The sequence below is a fragment of the Equus caballus genome, chromosome 1 (genome assembly GCF_041296265.1).
Source record: "Equus caballus isolate H_3958 breed thoroughbred chromosome 1, TB-T2T, whole genome shotgun sequence".
Lineage (NCBI taxonomy): Eukaryota > Metazoa > Chordata > Mammalia > Perissodactyla > Equidae > Equus > Equus caballus.
Window position 1 is genome coordinate 166,583,056 of NC_091684.1, and position 22,018 is coordinate 166,605,073.

The 22,018-nt window shown below is 39.4% G+C and overlaps 1 protein-coding gene across 9 annotated transcripts in view; it reads right to left on the minus strand.

Moving 5' to 3' along the window:
• The window catches only part of FMN1 (formin 1), a 385,713-nt gene that overhangs the window by 174,791 nt on the left and 188,904 nt on the right, over window positions 1–22,018 (minus strand). For all 9 annotated transcript variants that reach the window (XM_070239334.1, XM_070239339.1, XM_023620627.2 and 6 more), the window contains 2 exons: window positions 11,875–12,635; window positions 6,862–7,012 (listed from right to left, as the gene is read on the minus strand). In XM_070239334.1, coding sequence (XP_070095435.1) covers window positions 6,862–7,012; window positions 11,875–12,635 — 912 coding nt within the window. The remainder of the gene's footprint in view (window positions 1–6,861; window positions 7,013–11,874; window positions 12,636–22,018) is intronic.

The window sequence follows — 22,018 nt, forward strand, 5'->3', positions numbered from 1 at the left end:
AGTTCGTGCGCTCCGCTGCAGGCGGCCCAGTGTTTTGTTGGTTTGAATCCTGGGCGCGGCCATGACACTGCTCACTGAGCCACGCTGAGGCAGCGTCCCACATGCCTCAACCAGAAGGACCCACAACGAAGAATATACAACCATGTACCAGGGGGCTTTGGGGAGAAAAAGGAAAAAAATAAAATCTTTAAAAAAAAAAAAAAAAGCATCCATGTGACCTGTGTTTGTGACTTAAAAACATATAAGATATTTGCCTATTCTTGTTATACCCTCACATACTTCTGGCCGAGAACTGGAGGGCAGAGGAAGCACTGCCACCATCAAGGTCCCAGCATGGGCATTCATCCTCAAACCAGTGGCTAGCTCCAGTCCAAGTAATAGTCTTAGAAAAGGGCCTGTATTAGGTATAAATGAATGAGGTCCAGGAAAACATAGGCAAGATTCAAAACTTTCCTCAAGTAGGAAGAAAAGCTAAATACTTTTTAAAAATACAAATATTTAGAATGGTTCTCTCATAGCCTATCTTCTAATATATAATGATACTGGTTTTCCAATTAGATAATCCCAAATCCATATTCAAATAAATCTTGACTCTCTTTAGAGATGGAAGATTTAAAAAACTCTGTGTGTGTGTATGTGTGTGTGGTGGGGAGGTGATTCCAGAATCAGTCCCAAGAGGCTAGGTCCAACACTTCATGAATTTTTACACTGCAGTCATCCATTCTAAGCACTGGAACTAGGCCTACTGGTGATTTCTATTCTGCTAATTCCCACAAGCCTTTCTAATATGCATTTGGCTCCCAATAGTTTTGTGGATAATTTGCTGTGAAATTTGGCCTCACAGTCCACAGTAAAGAGATTTAACAAGACTAAAGAGGGTGCAGAGGGGCAGTCACTCTCGTGTAGGTTCCATTTCTCTGTGCTCTACGGTGGAAACTAATTTAGCTTTGTGTCTCAGCATTCTAAGGTGCCCTCTTGTGGTTGGGAGAGGTAATGAGCATCCTAATGACACTGCAGTTGCCCAGAGGTACGAGTCCAGATTAAGTCACTGTTCGACAGCCAACAAGAGAACACAGTTGAACTCCAAGAATAATATTCGGATTCAACACTCTGAAAGAATCATTGATATCCATACTTGACAAGTTCTAACCACATTTAAAAAAAAAATAAGTAAATAAAGTAAAAGTACAACTTAACTTTTTGGGCCATCTTACTTCCAAATAAAATTTACAGAGCAGAATTTTTGTAAACTGGTGCCTGTCATGAAGTAGAAGCCCCCGTCTGCTTTCAGGAGATTTGGCCAGTCAAGGGCCTTTAAGCTGAAGAAAAGGAAAGCCCTGATCATTCCAGATATCACTCAAGGCATCTGGACATAGCAATAATGACCTCAAGGTCATGGACCAGTGCAATCAACACATCGGCAAGTTATTTCACTCATTTCTATAGATGATAACCCCTAACCTCACTGCTCGTTTTCCAGACACATGAGAAATACAAAGCGGTTGGCAAACTCATCCCCACTCCTGGGAGAAAAAAAAATAATGCACATACCTTACCAAGGCAGCCCGGAGAAATTATCTTTGTACACAAGAGCTGAAATTATATAAACTTGGAAGGCAACAGATTATGAAAACCCTATAAATTTATGGACAGGCTTCCAAACAATGTTCTCCTTCTCCCCTCCCCAATAAACTGAGACACCAAGTCTGGGATTTGAGAATTATAGCTATGATCCTCGCCAAAGTGACCAAATTACAGCTAAAGGCTTTTGGCTCCAGGTAGTTTCAACAGACTAGTGTCTCCTGAACCATCGCAACTCCCTGTGCCCCCACCCCAAAGTGCTTGGGGAATAGCCATTATCTCATTAATTCTTAACAAATATCTATGAAAAAGGCCGAGGGAGAGGAATGATTTCCTATATCTTACAGAGGAGGGAACAAGCACAGAGATTATTTATAATTCAAAGTGAGATTGTGGCATGTCAAGAGAAGAAGAATATTGGCAGGTCATGCTGGTTTTCTGAAAGTTGTTGGGCAAGTTTAGAAAGCAATTGGAAAGTTTATCAGAGTAGCTACTTGACAGGCACCAGGAGAAAGAATCTCAGACAATGAAAGCAGGTTTCTGGCTCTTCGTCAAGGTGCTGACCTACCTTTCCCAGGAACAAATGTAACTTAGAGACAGCGTAAATACGGGCATATTGACAGTGGAAACTCTTATTTTACAGCACAAACAGATTATATAAACCAGTGTAAGATGAACTACTAGATGTCTGCATGTGTCATTAAAGGAAGTCCTGGAATTCTTCTATAAGTACTAAAAAAAACAGGAATGGTCTAGAGATTTCTATTTGCAAATAGTTTCAAGAATGGACATACTAACGTTTTAAGACCCCCAACCACTTTGTGGAAATCAATGATACTTAACAATTTCTTCACAAAGCTTTCACATTAGTTCACAAACTAAGAGATTAAGTATTTTCTAGAACCATGTACTAAAGTACTTTCATAATCGTGATTTCATTTTGTCCTTGTAACAATGCTGTAAAGAGTTGTTATTCCCCATTTTATAAGGAAGGAATCAGTGTAGGAAAGTTAAATGATTTGCTCTGAAGGTTATCAGAGAGCAAAAAAAAAGAAAAAATAAATAGGAGACATTACTGTGTTGGTGGTATCAACAAGAGCTGATGTTATGAGCTCTGGCTCTCAATTTGCTGATTGCTACATTTGCAGTGGCAGAGTAGTCTGGTGTCACAAATGAGGATGGCACATGCCTGAGTACACAATACAAGTTGGTCATCGTTAGTATTTATTATAGATAATATTTAAAATGACTGATAGAGTCCAAGGAAAATAGCTCCAAATCTACATATTTTGTTGTTGGAGTTCTATGTAAAGAATTTTTTTATTCAAGATTTGACTTCCTATTGGAAGACTGAGCGAATTTTGGATAATTTCACATTGTAGGAAATATTTTGAATTTGCACAAGTGTAGTTGTATTTTGTTGATGATTTTAACAATGGCTACTCTCATCTATAAACGTCAAATCAATCATCCAAATAAAAGTTACCAACATCAAAAAAAAAAAAAAATGGGGGCTGGCCCTGTGGTAGAGTTGTTAAGTTTGTGCACTCTGCTTTGGTGGCCTGGGGTTCGCCAGTTTGGATCCTGGGTGCGGACCTATGCACTACTCATCACGCCATGCTGTGGTGGCATCCCTCATAGAGGAACTAGAATGACCCACAACTAGGACACACAACTATGTACTGGGGCTTTGGGGAGGAAAAAAAAAAAGTAAGATTGGCAACAGATATTAGCTCAGGGCCAAACTTCCAGAAGAAAAAAAGTTACCATCACCTGTGTGGCAAATTACCGTTTAAATAAAGGGGAAACTGAAGACACAATGCTGAGGCTCTCGTACATCCTCTCAAGTGCTTGTCATTATCAACGTCTTCCCAGTTGAAAGTGTGCAAACCCTAGAAGTCACTTCATCTTTCTAGATCTGAGTTTGTCATGTGCCAAATGAGGGTACAGATTTAGATGATTGGTAAGGTTCCTTCTAATTTCCTTCTAATTCTTAGTCTGTATGATATTATAGAATGGGATCAGTGCTCAGTTTAAGAATATATGTCTCTGCTCACTTTAAACTAGTGCCAGTGATGGGAACTTCAAATGCTATTATAGAATATAAAACTAGAAACTTGTCTCTGAGTTCAGCAGAATCCTGACCATTCTGAGTTATTTCTGAACTAGGAATACAGAAGGCACAGAGGGATGAAGACCAGCTCCATCTAAGAGATGTTCACAAGTATATTTCAGTGTTGGCTGAGCCCCTACAGGCAAGATTCAGAATGCTGGATTTTAAAATCTCCAACATATACTCCTCTTCAGTTCTTATAAAAAGACTATTTGGCAAGTGTTCTCCTAGGCATCTTGTATGGGAATCACTCTGTAGTTAGGCTGATGGAGTTGGTCTCCAACGCTAAAACTCCTCAGCTGCTCACAATCTCTAAAATTCACTATCGTTTTCATTTTAAGAGAAAAGAAAACAAACATCCGATTCTCGGAAAAGAGCAAGGAATCCATCCTGAAGTTGGAAATCTGGCCAGGGGCATAGAGGGAAGGCTGGTAGGAGGCAGGTTTGGAGTTTTCTGACATTGATTCAGCTCGTTATTTCCCCTAAAACTTAAAATCTCAGCTCTAAGGCAGGCCACAAAGCTCGCTGAAAACTCCAAGCAGCCTCCATACCATCAAGCCCAGCAGACCTACATTCTTGCTTCCACTTACAGAAAACACCAAAGACTACACACATGCAGTTTCCAGGAAGTAATGGCGACCCCACTGTTCAGAAAGATTAAAGAGTTCAAATGAAGGGTATTTTCCCCTCTGACAGAAAAACAAGATAAACACATCAAGTGCTAACTGCCTTAGTGAAAATCCTTTGTTGAACAGACAATTATAGATAAGAAATAAGAATAAACGACCAAATGCTTTGATGTTTTAAAAACAAATACTTTGATGTTTCAAAAATACTCACTCGCCAAAACAGAAATTAGTTTTATGAGTAAACAACATGTTAAGCGTCCAGAGAGAGAAACAAAAGGAGTAATAGCAATCTGAGAAGAAATGGAGAACAATGGTTTAATGTGATATTGCGTAAGAAAACATTCAGTGGAGTTCCTGGTTAGCCAGAGAAAGCTTCCTGAAAGAGGCAAATTGAGGCTAGCTTTGGAATATAGGGATCCTTCTCTCACCTTTTGTATAGAAACATATATAGTATATGTTTTGTATAGAAATATATAGTCCTCCATTCCTGTAGATGGCATTTAAACAGCCAGCCAGCCTGTAAGGCACACTTATTTCCACCTCATATGAATCTAGTTCATGGAAATATATTTTATAGTATGTCCATTGACTTCTTGCCTGGAACTGTTTTATTAGAAAAATTCAAATTGCTCACGCAATATGTCCTCTTAAAAGATTTGCTCTGATATTTAATTATTATTGAATCACACTTTTCTCATGAAAACACAATTCCAATGAACTTGAGAGGTGAAAAACTTTGATCACAATTTTCATTCATAATTCAAGTCAGTGGGATAATCTGATTTGATTAGCAGAAAACTGTGTTCAGACTTTTGCCACTTTTTTCCCTGTAAGGCACAGCTGACTTCATAATCATAACGTTACTTAAGATATGAACCAGTGGATGAATCCCGCTATATAATTTAAGAATGACGAGTTGACGACAATATCGTTCATTATACACTTTTCAAAACACTTCCTCAAACCCTCTTACATGTGAATTTCACAACATCCTGGTGGGTCAACTAGACTCAGATATTGCTAACCCTGTTTTATAAAGATGGGAAAATACGGCCTAGAGAAGGAAGACAACTAGCCCAAGTTCACATACAAATCAATAGCAGAACCAAGTCCTATATTCTTCCTCCACACCATCTATGCTATTAGCAAAACACTCGTGCAGAGAAATAGCAGCAGCGGCAGCAGCAGCCAAACAAGAGCAGCTACCCTTTCTGGAGGGCTGACTGTGTGCCAGGCACTACATGGAGCATGATACATCTATTACCTCATTTAATAATCACCTAGACCACCACCACCAGCAGACGTCATCTCACGTTATGGTGAGGGGACCCAGCCACAGGCGGCAGAACTTTGCTTTAGGTCACACAGCTAGTGCGTGGCACAGCTGTGATTCAGCTTCCCATCCGCCTGATGGAGAATCTTGAACTTGTTCTCTGACAGATGGCTGGTGGTCTCAGACTTCAAGTCCTCAAGTCTGCTCAGAAGTCACCTTCTCAACGAGGACTATCTTCCAGACTCCATTTAAAACTGTAGCCCCATTACTATTCTGCTGAAGTTGATCCTCCTTACCTTGTTCTACCATATGATTTAACTTTTTGTTTTTTGGGGGTTTATTTTACTATTACTTTTTTTTGAGGAAGATTAGTCCTGAGCTAACATCTGCCACCAATCCTCCTCTTTTTGCTGAGGAAGACTGGCCCTGAGCTAACATCTGTGCCTATCTTCCTCCAATGTTTTTTATATGTGGGATGCCTTCTACGGCATGGCTTGCTAAGTGGTGCAGAGGTCCACACCCAGGATCCAAACTGGCGAACCCGAAGTCACCAAAGCAAAATGTGCGAACTTAACCGCTGCGCCATTGAGCTGGCCCCTTAATTTTTTGTTTTTAATGTTGATTGCAAATATAAGCTCCACAGGGCAAAGATCTTTGGCGTTTTTCACTAACATATCCTAGATGCTCAGACAGTCCTATCCAATAGAACTTTCTGTAATGACGAAAATGTTTTATATCTGTGCTATATGGTAGCTACCAGCCACAGGAACAAAACTGAAAAGTAGCTAGTACCACTGCAGGACTGAATTTTTAATTTTATCTAATTTTATTACTTAAATTTAAATAGCTACATGTGACTAATAGTTATCACACTGGACAGCGTGGGCCTAAAACAAAACCTAGCACAAATAAACTGCCAATAAATATTTGTTAAATGAATGAATTTATAAATAAGTGAATGAGTAAGACATATTTTCCATATAGCCTACAGACTACTTTCATGAATTGACAAATTTTATTTTTTTCAATAGAATTAATGTCTGAAAAAGTCCAAATTAAGAGACTAGTTTGAAAATTCAGATTATGTGACCAAAACATCAAGTACAGATTTCTCAAATTATTGGCTTGTTTTTGTCATCTAAGACACAGAACCTTCCAAAACACTTTTTTGAAAACAGAGGGAAAGCAAACCAGTAGCACATAACAAATCTCCATATACGACAAAATATACATATATGGTTATGATTACTATAGTCACTAGATACCTTTTTGACCTTGTTTTTTTTCTCATAGGTCTCTGACAGAGGTTTTTTCTTCTGCTGAGTTGTGTCTTTGGAGAATAAATACTCAAACTCACTAGTATCTCGAATATCAGGTTCTTCTAAGGAATCCCATAAGGTTGGTGTAGCATTTTGGCTTAAAAGAGAAAATGACAAGTTAAACTTAAGAACCAAAACAGAATAGAATACAATTAAGTCTCTAATTTTTTTAACTCATTTTAAAAACAGATGTAAAACCCTAATAAAGCTTGGAGAAAAGCTTTTAGTGCTACATATTCTTTTTAAAGTCAATATATACTATAGAACATTAAAGCAAATACACATTTCAAAAAAAAAAGTCATTAGATACAATCAAAGAGAGATTATCTAGAGAAACCTCATGGGACCAGAAATCCTAGGATTGATTGTTGAGGTCATATAAACTGCTCCTCCCTCAGTTTGTGGCATTTCCATAATGGGTAAAAATGGGCATTATACAGTCTGAAAAGATAACCAATTTTTAGACATTGATGGGCTAATTCTTAAATTGAATGAGAATGGAGTACTAAGGTGAAGATTGACCCTCTCTTTGGATTTTTTCTACTAGTTTTAAATACGGTTTTCAGGATTAGCTCAGGTCAACTCAGAGCAGGACCTATACATGTGAACAGGCTGTGCTCATTTAGAAATACGTGACTTATTATGTCCTGCCCTCACAACAGTATTAACAATAAAAACAAACCAGAAAACTCCATTGTAGCAGCTCCCAAAGGGATTTCAACTACAGCAGCCATACGGAGACTGTGTTTTATTTTGTCTTCTAAAAACAAGGGCACCCTAGTTTTGAAACAAAGAAAGAGAAGATGATCTAGAAAATCAGATATAGAGGAACTGCCTCTGAGATCTGACTCAGATGGGTTACTATCCAGGCTCCCTTCAGAATACATTTTCTCCCAAATGTCTATTTTCTTAACTTACTTTCTTATCTTATTTTTAAACACTTCTAATGCCCACACACAGAATCAAATTATGTCTCATCTACACATTTACTGTTTTTTAAACATACATATATGTTATGATCCATAGCACTTACCTTTGTTGCAAAGGATATTTTCTCAATGGAACTAAAAGAACTATTATTATATGGGATGGTCCACAAAATTGTTTGATACTAAAAGGCGATTTTCTTGTTCAAAACAGTAGGCGACATTGGCTTTTCAGATCTGTGTGTTCGCATGCCTGCCTTTCCCATGAAATATGACAGTTTGGTTCTGGCCACATTCACTTGTCTCTACATTTTGGTTTTTTTTTTTTTTTATTAAATTTGCTCTAACATAATATTTGAGCCATTTAAGAGTATATATGTGACATATCTAAGTTATAATGTATAGTAATATAATGAATATCTGAAATTGTCACCCAAGGGCTAGAACATTTCCACTGAAGTACATCCATCTATGTGCTCCTTCCTTAGCCGGCCCCCTCCGCCACTCACTCAACTTCAAACACTATTAACGTTAAGTGCTTATCTCGGTGCACTCGGGAAAGGGGATCTTGATGGGAGAGGAGAGTCAAGGAATTTTGGAGCTTGCAGCCTGTTAACGACTGCCATTCTGGGTCTCATGAAGGTTCTGGGAAGCTGAAGAGAGGGTGCCTAGAGGGAGGTGATGTGACACATAAGGCAGATTGTTCAGACCCACTGCCCCGCCTTGCCCTGTACCACTTGGCCCCAGCTCCAAGGACTCAGAGCTCAGGCCAGTATGACTAGTGGTATAACTCAATCATATTCTGGAGCAAATTGGCTTTGGCAGTTGGGCTGAGCACTTCATCACCATTTACAACATTGTTTCTATGGGAAAAGGCATTTCTAATAATGAATAGAAGAATGTCAGAATATCACCTCAGTAGGTTGGGGGCAATTGGTATTTTGTGGGGCAGTAACAAGGACTTGCTCACAGTGGACCCTCTGCCATAACGGTCAACTCTTTTCTGACCACTGAACATATAATTCTAGCTCAAGAGAAGAGGGAGAGGAAAGAGAAAGGAGAAGGAGGAGAAAGGGGGAGGGGGGAGAGGGAGAGGAGGGGGAGAGGGGGAGGGAGAGAGGGGGAGGACGAGGAGGGGGAGAGGAGGAGGGAGGAGGGGGAGAGGAGGAGGAAGGAGGGGAAAGGAGGAGGGGGCAGAGGGAGAGGGGGGAGGGGGAGGGGGAGAGGGGGAGGAGGAGGAGATAGTCACCAAGAAGATAGATACTCACTCACTAGGAAGATAGATACTCATTCAGAAGCCAAAAGGGGAGATAGATGAGGATTTCTCTTTCTTTAACTAAATATCTCTTCTCTACTCTAGAAACCAGAAAACAGGCACCGAAGAAGGCAAAATGGCTACAGTTAAAAATTGGCTCTTGCTAGGAGTGACAAGCGATCCAGGTGGATGAGAGGCAGTGTACACATAATGGAGAAAATTCATATTTTACTCCTAATTCCCTAGAAGACCAAGACCAAAATTTATTATGTGTACTTTATACAAAGTGCTTACCCCACTGGTTGTACAAAAGAGGAAAACACCATTTCATCTCCTTTACAAGAACACATCCCAGATAATCTTACTTTTGTCCATCAATAGTACATAGAATCTTTAGACCATTTGAGTTTAAAAGAAGTAGTCACCCTCCGAGGTACAGAAACATTTTGAGGGGCTCATAGTGAGAGAGACTGAATGTGCAGTGGGAAGTGTCTGTGGCACCATCTGCACGCCTCACAGTGGGGACGCCTGCCACCCATGCCCCACACTCAGGCTCAAGGGTGACACATTTATCAGGCAGGGCTCTCCTGACATCCCAGGGCAGTAAAGTTGGTGCGACCATCTACTTTTCATTTTGCTCAAAACTGAAGCCCTAGATTTATGGTAGAACTAAGAGAGCTTGAGTGTTCAATTGTTTTCTTTCTCAAAATTTCCAACTATGTAAGGAGGGAAAAACACAGTCAACAACCATGTCCAGCTTGCCTTTGTCACTTTGAACAGTGAATGAAGGGCCCAGATCTCCCAGCGGTGCAGTTACACTGCTGCTATGATCTGTGATATTGGTTGCTCACGAAGTCTTGCAAGGAATGAAGTTGAGACAGGCTAGTGAGACAGGTGTGGAAAAGCTCCATGTGCCGTCAGAAACACTACTCCAGGGCTGACGGGTGGGATTCATCACCTTGGAATGGCTGCACGTTAACTTGAAAAGAATAATAAGGGATCACAGCTCCAGAGAAATATTTTGGGAAATGATTTCTTAGGAAATGTCATCTGAGCCTTGAATGGGGAAAGGGGAATACTAGTATTTTAGTTAATGGTAATAGCTATTTCAAGATCACCTCATGTTTTTTTAACCATACTTTTGGGAAATTAGAAAGTATCGGCTTTAAAAAAAAAGTATCAGAATTTTCCACAAATAAACTCTTGGCCCTTATTTTTTGGTGAGGAAAGGAGCCAATATGAAGTATATAATTAACTTGTTCACCATATGCTTAGTTTTAAGGTGTTCCCCGCTCCTCCTATAGCGATTTCCAGTTGCTTTATAATCGTGAGTTGCATATTATTTTGTTCAATATCCTGCCTACTTCAAGCAAAATGTTATATAAATTGAAAAATTCACCACATCTTGATTTGGGAAATAAGTACAAAAATTTAAGTTTAAAAATGTGCTCTGTATTTGCTGTTCTTTGCAAACAAATGAACTTCTAACCCACAGAGTGATTTAGAAACAACTCAACATCTTTCGCATTGTTCTCTTGACGGGCTCTGAAATGAGGCAGAAGAAATCCGATCACATTTGTTTGACTGGAAGTTTCCAAGAAACTATATCTTGCTGCCTTAAAAACTGTCTACAAATGGGAGCCGGCCCAGTGGCGCAGTGGTTTAAGTTTGCACGTTCTGCTTTGGCACCCCGGGATTCGCCAGTTTGGATCCCAAGTGAGGACATGGCACCGCTTAGCACGCCATGCTGTGGTAGGCGTCCCACATATAAAGTAGAGGAAGATGGGCACGGATGTTAGCTCAGGGCCAGTCTTCCTCAGCAAAAAGAGGAGGATTGGCAGCAGATGTTAGCTCAGGGCTAATCTTCCTCAAAAAAAAAAACTGAAAAACAAAAAACGGTCTACAAATGGAAGATGCATTTTAGCTATCCACACACTAGCACTTTCTCTAGAGGGCAACAAAGTATAAAGACATTAACAGTTCAAGCAGAGAAAATTTATATTTTAAGACTCCTCTCTGACCTGAAGCAGTAACAACTCAGCTATTTCTAATTTTTTTTAATGAAAAATGGAAAATTAGGGGCTGGCTCAGTGGCGCAGTGGTTAAGTTCGTGCATTCTACTTTGGTGGCCCAGGGTTTGCTGATTCGGATCCTGGGTGTGGACCTATGGCACTGCTTATTGAGCCATGCTATAGCAGGCATTCCACATATAAAATAGAGGAAGATGGGCATGGATATTAGCTCAGGGCCAATCTTCCTCAGCAAAAAGAGGAAGATTGGTGGTGGACGTTCGCTCAGAACTAATCTTCCTCAAAAAAAAAAAAAGAAAAATTACACATACCTCTTAAATATCCATATTATAGGGTTGATAATACATCTAAAGACAAGACAGATATTCTAAAATTCTTCGCTGAACCTACAGTATAGATTCAGGCTTAATGTCTTTATGATTACTCACAAATTGCAGGAATGTGGGAGAAGTCCCTATCTTAGACCTGAGCTTTTCTCTAGTTTATAAAATGGAACATTTACCTTAGGAAGGATCTGATGCTGAACACATCGTTTCTCCTAGCATCAATCCACAGGGAATACAGAGGAGACCTGGTGGAGACATTCTTCTCCAAACACTCCAGCCTTGTTTATCTAAGGCATTCACTGTACTACACTTGAGAATGAGTGCCACAGTACACAGATGCTGAACTGGTAAGAATAAAACATCACTTGTGCAAAATCCTGGGAGTTCACATGCTCAGAATGGGACAGGGGAGTTGAGCTTACCTCTTATCACTTATTTGTATTCTAGTCCAGTACAAAGGCTTCATGGGACAACTGGGTTCAATGGCTGGTTTCCGAGGACATTGGCTAGAAGAAGAGCTGACTCCAAAGAAGAGTCCTGGAGGAGGTGGAGGCGCAAGTCCTGGGGGTGCTGGAGCAGGAGGTGGCCCCCCACTGCTGGGCAGAGCGGAGAAGTTAGGAAGTGGTGGCGGGGGAGGAGGTGGGGGAGGCCCAGCACTTGGAGGCAGAGGAGGTGGCGGAGGTGGTGGCGGTCCAGCACTCACAGGTGGTGGCGGAGGTGCTGGTGGCAAAGCTTCAAGTCCAGGTGGGAGGGGAGGAGGGGGAGGGATGCTTGTTAGTAGGGGTGGTGCAGGAGGGGGAGGCGATGCCTTCTGCTGATTCAAAGAGATGCCTTCCACAGACAGGAGAGGAACATGGACATCTTTGCTGTCATTTGGGGGAGAGAGTTGGCTTAAAGAGGAGATATTCAGTTTTTTGGGTATTATTTGGTTACTTCTGGTTGTCTTGCCTTCACCTTCGCAGGGTTTGAGGAAAGTCTCTCTGTCTGTCTGGATGCACACATTTCTGTAAGTCTTTGGAGGGCAGTCATCGTCGGTGGAGATAGATACATCTCTCATCTCTTCACATCCTCCTCGCCATCGGTGTTCTATCTCATGCTTGAGATTTTCAATGGTTTCTTCTAGCCTCGCTGTTATCACTGCATGCTCACCTCGGATATGAAAGGTCTGAAGTTCAAACTGAGCCTGTAGGGATATCAATGGGAAAGAAAGTAAAGAGTTTACAAAAACCAAATGTCAGAAATTAAAAAACTCAATACCATCACCATGCCACCATTGCACAGTCCACATAAACACAGGAAAATAGATATTCTTTTGAGAATCCAATAGGTTGTAAGTTTCACTTTATACATTTTCTAAGGATTTAAATACTTGGAGTAGACACACAGTTTCATCTAATCTGAGCTCAGTGGGAATAATTACCATGGATTAAGGCTTAAAGCAAAATTGTCGCCTAAGAACTTTCACCTGGTTTTAATGTCAAATACAAAACAAAAATTTTAATAAAGTTTTGAACATGCTTGAATCTATCTTTCATTGCTTTTGGTTTGGAAAAAGAAAACTCTAAGAAAAAAAACTGATTTGGAGATATTTCTGGCTTGGAGTTGCTGTTCTCACAGTCTTCCTTAGAATGTCTCCTTTATGGGGTTTCTGGGCCAATAGGGAAGATGCAAAAGGTGCAAAAAAAAGAAGCTATGATACACATGTTTTTCTAAGAAATTTCCATATCAAAGCAGCCCATGATCAGTATTCGTGTCTGTTTCATAATCATTCATAATATAGAAATAAATAAGCAACATAAAGGCATAGAAAATGAGAATGTTGACTTGTGATTTTTCTCTTCTATATATCCAGCATTTTAAGCTATATTTTATAAGACATCAACCTTTTTAACACTCATCTTTTCATTTATTTCCATACCTTGAGTCTATGATTTTACACTTATTAGCACAGAGCTGGTGGACTCTTACTTATTAACTAGCGTACATCCCAGCATTCAAAACCATTTAGCCTATTACAGTTAACTGGGAAGCAGTCAAATTTATAATTATATTAGAGTTTCCAAAATCCAATTTAACAGTAATTAAATATTTCTGGTGAACTTATCTAATTTTTTCCCTCCCCATCAGTTTATAAACTCCACAAGATGAAATCAGGGACAGCATCTGCCTGTATTTCTGTATCTCAGCAACAAGCACAGTAAGTACATAGTTATTGAAGAGATAAGTGGATAAAACCACTGAAACAGGTGTATTCAGTCATTGTCCCAAGAGCCTTTCTTATGGTCAACAAGACTTTCTTCACTATCATTTCAGTCCACAAACATCAAGAACACCAAAGTGTATACTAAAGTCCCTCTTGCAATGAAAAAGTAAAGAAATATTTTTTGGCTTAGAGTCAGGGAAGATAAAGACATAGGAAGGTCGCTACTTTCATTAAGATATTTTTAACTATATTTTTACTAGGTTCACCTTTACCCTCATGAACCAATCCCCAAATAACTATGGTCAGTAGAACCAGAGACAAGGTTCTTCTAAAGCCGATCTTCCCCTACGTGGATATGGCAGCCCCAACCCAACTCTGCAAGAACTGGTGGGTTGAGGGCACCATCTATTTCTCATATAGCAGAAGGTTAAGCACTTGAGTTCTGGATTCAGACCACCTGGTGCACATCCTGGCTTGGCCACTTGTCCAGTTCTACAACCTTGGGCAAGGAACTTTCTATCTTCAAGCCTGAGTTCCCTCGAGCATCAAGTGAGGACAACAGTGAGCCATCTCTAGGATTTTTATACATGTAAATTGAGATACTTCCTAAAAAGCAGTGGGCATTATGCCTGGGACACAGTAAGTTCCAAATACATGTTACTATCAGCTACTGTTGCTAATGATAATATTACAGTAAGAGACTAACAAATTGATAATCATCTTAAAAATTCCGAAATAATACCACCTTTGTGGAGGAATAGGCCCAAAACTAGGTAAAGCTTAAGCAGTCAGGACAAACAATGTACTATAAATATAAAAATTTACCCAATCTTTCATGAGTTCCGCTGCCAAATGCCTGAAGGTAACTTCAACCTTCATTCAACTACGTGATCAAGATACTCTTTGTTTCAACATCCTGCCCATCTCCATCTCCCTCCCCCGCCCACTCCACCCATATCCCAGCCCTGATTCCTGCTCTGAATTACTTCCAACATTTTAATTTCATTTTAGTGACTAGTTCAGTTCTGCCACATCAAACTAACTCTTGGTTGTTCCCAACTAACCTTCTTCCAAGAAGGTTAAGAATCAAATAATATTGATGAGCCAGTAACTTTACTCAGTCTTCAACTTTTTAATATGAAAAGGTTGCTAAGACATGTTCCACAGAGAAACTTACCCTTTATCACACAACTGACCTGTATCTACAGCAAAGGTGTTGGTCCCCACCTCTCCTGCTTTCCACCTCTCACCCACAATCTTCTGAATCTGGTGAAGCTGATGTATACACTTATGCATTGTTTTGGTGGCTCTGGAAGGCACTGGCTTTAGTGTAGCAGGTAGAGCAAAAATTGGGCAGGTTATTTAACCTCTATGTACTTCAGTTTTCTCATAAGTAAAATAGGGGTAATAGAATCCACCCTCAAGGCAGTTAGAAGAAGTAGATGAATAAATATATGTAAAACAACATATATAGGAACCTTTGGAACACAGTGGCTGCTATGTAAGTTTGCTATCATTCTCATTGTCTCTTTGCTGACAGGTCAGAGGCTGGTGGCCACATCAACTTGTTTCAACTCTCAGAATGCTCCCCCAGCACCATGCTCTATCCATCTCAGGCAAAAGTAAAGATGCCAAAATCCTTCTTTAATCCCTGCTAGCTGCCATCCTTTCTTTCTCATTCTACCTCTTTTCTTCACAGCAGAGATTTTTGGAAAAAATAAAAAAACCACACAACTCTTGCTTTATCTATTTTCTCATCCATTTCCTTTTCGACTAATTACACTTGGCTTCCGGCCCTACTGTCTGAACGAAACTCTCTGATTTGAGGGTTACATTTGGTCAGCACTTTTCAGTGATTTTGTCCTCTCAGCTGCATTGTTAAAGTTGACTGTTGCCCACGCCTTGAAATTCTCTGCTTCCCTGACGTTTGATATGCCCTCTCCACTCAGCTCTGTTTTCCTCCTACTTCTTGTTTTCTCCAGTAAATCTTGTGGACTCCTCTTCCTCCATCCATCTCTTAAACGTTCCCTAGGCATCTTCCTTGCCATTTTATCCTTCTCATACTACACAATCTCTCTGTCATCTTGTGTACTCATACGGTAAATGATACTTATTTACTATGGACTGTAACTTTCAAATTTGTACCTTCAAACTGTAATTCCAACTATCCTCTGGACTGGTCTACCTGCACGTTTTATCAGTCACTGCAGACTCAACATGTCTGAAAAGGAACTCATCATTGCTAAATCTCCATTTGTTCCTCCTCTGAAATTCCTCCTCACAGTTAATGGCATCACCATCCTCCCAATCATCAGATCCAGAAATCTGGATGTCATGCTGGATTCCTTGCTCTCTCTCATTCACAACATATTACTTATCAATGAGTTTCATTAATTTCTGATTCATTTCTTTCCCTCCATCCCCACTGCCTCAACTTTTCACTGGGTCCTCTTTACCTAGACAAACAGCAAGAGCCACCTAATCCTCCTGATCCCAGTTTGGCCACATTGGTTCCAGGAGGATTTAAAAATAAATAAATGCAGATCTTTATTCTGTAAAATTATTTCCATAATTGGCCATTACTTATAGACCAACACTGAAACCTTTTTTAGCATGAACACACTGAAAGCTCTTCTGATTCGTTTTCTGCCAACTTTTTCCACTTTTGGCTCCTGCTCCTTCTCCAAATATGTCCTTGATTCCAGTCTTACAAAACATCTTGCCTCCTTCAGGACCATGCTCTTTCGTGCATCTGAGCCTTTGCAAATGGTGTCCTCTCTCAACATTCCTCCTGTGCCGCAAACACCCAAGGTAAGGGGACATATTACCAAGCATACAATCTAAGAATGACTTCTCACAAACTGTATTCACTGATATGAAGAATCACCAAATAAGAAGGAAATATTGAATTTCCACGTACTCCATACCAATATGCTGAGATTACAGTGAGAAGCCGTCTGACCACTAAAATTTAAATGGCCCAAATGAAGAAACAACTTACCTTTGCCCTTCTGTTTCACAATTCCTTTTGATCATTGATTTTTGTCTCGGTTGTGTTCAGAAGCTCAGCAGGACATGGTAAGTCAAAGTGATTAAAGCAGAGCATTCCTTCTGCATCTGTTCACATCCTATCAATTATTTCAAATTGTGCCTGGCTCTATTACAAATGAAGCGTCTCAAGTCCACGTATACCATGAATCAAGCTTTCTGGGAAAGTTAGTTTTTAACTTTATTTCCTATGAAATGCACTTCTACTTTGCACATGGAAACAATGTGCTGTTGCCCCGCCTGTGTCTAGAGCCATAGCTAGGACTGTTAATGATTTGGTGAGTCAAACACTGAGAGTAGAACTTTCTGTTGGATAATCATGTACTCCTGGACAACGTTTGCCTAGGATCCTGGGAATTGTTATAAAATGTCAAGCCCAGGTTCCCACAGCCAAAATCACAGAGAAGGCTGGGTCAAGGGAATACAATGCTTTTAAAACCTGCTTTTCAGTCTCCGTTACATTGAACACAGTGCTCATATATGGGAGACAAAACAATTACAAACCTTCCATTCATTTTTAGATAAATATTCTTTAAGACATATGAAGAATTATGAGTTTCCCTCTCCTCAACCCTCTGCTAAAAATCATTTTCTGCATTCATCCAACATACCATTTGAAAGGAGATGGGCGCTGAGGTTTGACATCTTTCTAGTCTTTCAAGTTTTATCTATCTTCCTTTACTCATAACTTGATTGCTCATATTGCTTTCATTTTTAATCACATTCTCTTTCTACTTGCAATAGTCTATTAATCCATATTCATCCCCTTCTAAGCAAGATTCAAATTAACAATCTTTAAGAGAGAAATCCTAATTAAATCATTCTATTTCAATCATCCTTTTACTTGATTGGCAATATTTTTATCTGTCTAATGTAGTGGTTTCTAAGCCTGTTCCCTATTAGAAACACCTAGACAGCTTTGCAAAAAATACTGATGGGCAGAACCATCCCCAGAGATCATCACTCCATTAGTCTGAGATTGTACCCTTGCGCTGGTATCCTTAAAGCTCCCCAAGGGATTCCAATGGGCAGCCAGAGTCAAAAACAACAGTAACTGTTCTTGATCTTTATTCTGCTCCAAACACAGTTGAGCTAGTATACCACCACAATATTGGTGAATTCTTTTTGGCAATGACTTTTACTTGGGTCACTTCAGAATCTCCAAAGGATTATGTGTTATTTGAAAAAAGTCTCTTCCTAATTCTAACATGTCCCCATAAGGGGAACATCCCTTCATGACCCACATTGAGAACAGTTATTCTACACAGCAGATAAGCCTAAAATTCTTTTCATGCTACTCATGGCTCTTCAAGACCTGGCCTCTGCTTGCCTTTCCAGATACTTCTATATACTTTACCTATGTTGCACCACTACAGATTCAAACATATGATCTGCTCCCACATCTTTACCCTTTTGCAAATGTGTTTCCTCTACTTAAAACACCCTTTCTCTCCATTTTCTTTCTAGTGAAAGCCCTGAAGGAAAATTCAGTCAAGCTCAACTGAACCTTCTGGCTGAAACTTTTCTTGATTCTTCTTGACAAAAGTTTTCCTTTGTTGCCAAAGAACTTGCTGGTCACATTCATTATAGTCATTTATGTTTATCATTTTTGCAAATCTAAAACCTCCAGGCAGTTGGGGACCATGCCTTATTCACATTTGAACTTCCAGAACATTGCACACTGCTTGGCTAGTTAGTGATCCATAAATGCTTATTGAATTGAATTATTTCTTTAGCTTTAAATATTAAGACTTCCTTATGCCTCTGTATTACCCACCCAACTATACTTGAAGCTCTAAAAAAATCTAAAAGGAGAGAGACATGTGGTCCCCTTCCTCTTTGATAGTCCCATGCATAAACTATAAGATTTCATGGTTGTTATTGCCTAGATAATTCAGATAAAATATTGAGTTTGTTTTTTTTTAAGTGTGGGTATTTCTAAAAGTCGATGTTGATCCTATTTAATTTTACAATTGAAAATACTTACCGCAGATAAGTGTTCTCTCCACAGTAAGCTTAAAGGTTGTTCCCATAAATATAATAAACTATCCAGTAGAAGTGAACCACATTTGTGATTCTAATCTGATTAGGAATTAGGCTCTAGGCAAACTCCCCCAGTCTCCGGGGGGCTGGTCCTCACTTTCCCGACCAAATCCTCATTACTTTTTAATATCCTCCACATCACCACTGCTCAGAGATATCATCAAAGGAACACACTGTACTGAAACTCAAGCAACAGAGGGAAACTTTCACTTGTCTGGTCTCCACAAACCTTTCTGTCAAAAAGAAGGCGGAAGAGTGCCTGCTGATGAAAGACATCATGATGGTGCCAAGCACTGTAGAAAAATCACCCATTTGCCTTTTGCTGTTATGAACATTCTCTCCCAGTGGTGCTGCCAGGGCCAGTAAAAATTCAGGTTATCTGCTGTACAACTTGAGTAAGTCCATCTTTTCCAGGACTCTTCCAAATTCTACATTCTTAGGTTGGGGAAAGCTAGACAATTCCCAGAGACTGCACAGAAGCACAATGAAGCTTCGCCACTTCAGAAAGTGCAGTGCGAGCAGAGGGAAGGAAAGGAAAATGGGGCTGGAGAGCATGAACCACCTAGAAGGGATAGGATTCAGTTCTTACAGAGAGCTTAGTTAAGGCAAGAAGATGGGGGTTCTATGGCTTTGGAGGTGGGCATGCTGGCATTTTGTTTTGTTTTTGAAGGTTGAACAAAGACTTCACTAACTCCCTACATAGCCAGCTTACCCCTTCTACAGCAAAAACAAAAGTCTCTATTAAAGAAAAGAATGGCACTGGGTTTGATAAAAATCCCATAAGCTAACAGTAGTTGGTTTTAATTAGCCTTATCAATGAATTTTTTTGTTCTTATCAGAAATAAATCACATTGTGTTATAACTAAGAGGCCATCTCGGGGACACTTGGAAACATGAGGCACAGTTGATACATCCCTGTAACTGGAACTTGCTAGGAGGGATAAAGAAATAGACAAATAGGGCAGGAAAAGAAGGGGTAAAGAGCAATCAAAAGATAAAGTAGCACTTAAGTTGAATTAGGAGTAAAACCCAATACACGCAATGCCAGAGCGTACAAAGTTAAATTACACGGGTGTAAAAATGGTGCTATCTCCAGTAATCATCTGCCATGCTGATGTTTAGTCAAGATAGGGAGAAAAATGAAACCAGCATGGAGTGAGTGTGCTGGCTGCCTCAGTTTAATCCGTATAACTAAGACAGAAATTCTGGAGGACGTGTTAACGTGTGATAGACCCCATAGCTGGAAAATGGTGACAAAGGCATTTGAATTCTGGTTGATCGTAAAATTCATGCTCTTTCTACTTTACCACTTTCAACTGATATCAATTGATAGTGGCTAAAATAATAATAATGCATAATTATAATTATTATTGACTATCAACATTATATACTACTTATGGCTTGCAATGTATTTGTATTAAATTAGTGCATCTAATTATGGCAACAAACTGCAAGAATGCTGGTATTTAACTGTTTCCCAGAAGAAGAGAGGTACAGGGTAATTAAGTAAATTGGCAATGAGACAGACTCAAATTCAGATCTTTTCACCCTAGTCTAGTGCTCTTTTCACTTTATCATGAATCCACAGTAACTAATAATCCTTCCCATTCAATACTCCTTAGGAAGTCATAAGGCCAATGCAAAAATTGAGATACTCCCTATAAAGATGGTTTCCTTAAAACATTTGCCCTCTATCCTTCTGGGAAAGAACTGGAATTGTTGAGTAAATAATAGATCTGAAGTTTTCTGGTTCTCAGGCAAGTTGGTGGGGAGGAGGAAAAGCACTGGCCAAGGGTCAAACAATCTGGATTCTGCTCCTGGTTATTCCAGTCATTAGCTACTTGCACTTAGCCAAATTTACTTCTTGCAATCCTCATTTTATTACTATCTAAAATGAGAGGTTTAAAACACTTAATCAGTAAAATTTCCTCTAGTTCTAATATGCTAATAATTTCCACACCCAAGCCTTCATCAGATCTTTTTCTCAAAACTTCCTAGAATACAGCTCTGCTCATGAAAGCTTCAAAAGGACAATGCACAGTATTATCTAAACCACATAAAGAAAGAGTCCCAACTCTCATTATGAGTGCCAATGTACACACCAGGTCCAAAAGACTCATTAAGGTGCTCCGAAAACACACAAGTGGTTCGGTATGCAGTCAAAAGTTGTGCATTTCTTTTGAAATGTGATAGTTATTACAAGTATCTGGGAATATAATTTGAAAATAAGCAAATATAATTAAGAAGAGTCATCCAAGAAAGAAGTGGGGAAGTAAAACAAATTTTTGAAATCTGGACTAAGATTTCTACCTGGGAAACAAAACAACACATGTTTGTAGCCAGAGTGCTTTTGTGGAATAAAAGAAGGAAATCATTACTCACTGGGGATTCTGGTAACATTTTATTTCTAAGTTATTAATATCACTAAATGAATATACCTTGGGATATCCATGGAAATGATTTTCAGGCCTTATTTTTCCTAAAAGTCATTCTAAATCTAACGAGCAAACTCAAGACTGCACATTTTTAGGCAATGAGCCAACATACTAATTCTTTCTCTATTGAGAGAGAGGCCTTGGAATTTTATATTGTACTATTATTATTACTACTGAAGTTACATCGAGTCTGAAGAGGTATATATGACCCATTCCAGAGTATATGTGAGCTTAGAATCAACAGATGGTAAACCCTGGTCCTTAATACTGTGACAAACAGAGGTTCTTCAAGTAACTACAGCAATCACTTTCATATTTCTTTCTTGACTCCTGCATTGTCTATGAAGGAACGTCATCCTATAGCCAACACACATCTGTCCAATAGTATCATTTTGGAAACTATGAAGTAGATTCCCCAATTATGTTTGCCTCACATACTCCCAACTTTGTTTGTATTTTTAATTGAAAGGGGTAGAAAATGAAGAATGATAGTAAGTTGCTTAAATAGCATTATCAAATGAGAGCAAGTAAGGACTGGCCAGTTGAGTTCTTTCTGGTATTAAAAGTAAAGATAAAACGTATGCATAAACTCCAGGGTTACTGATTAGAAAAATTGTTTCCATATCTTTATAAATCTTATAGCTCTCTGGTAGCAAGCAGCGGCTCAGGGGAGTGATTATGATAAATTCCTCACTTACAGGCTTACTTTTTTTTTTTTTGTGAGGAAGATTCACCCTGAGCTAACATCTGTTGCCAATCCTGTTTTTGCTTGAAGAAGATTAGCCCTGAACTAACACCTGCACCAGTCTTCCTCTTTTTTTTTTGTATGTGGGATGC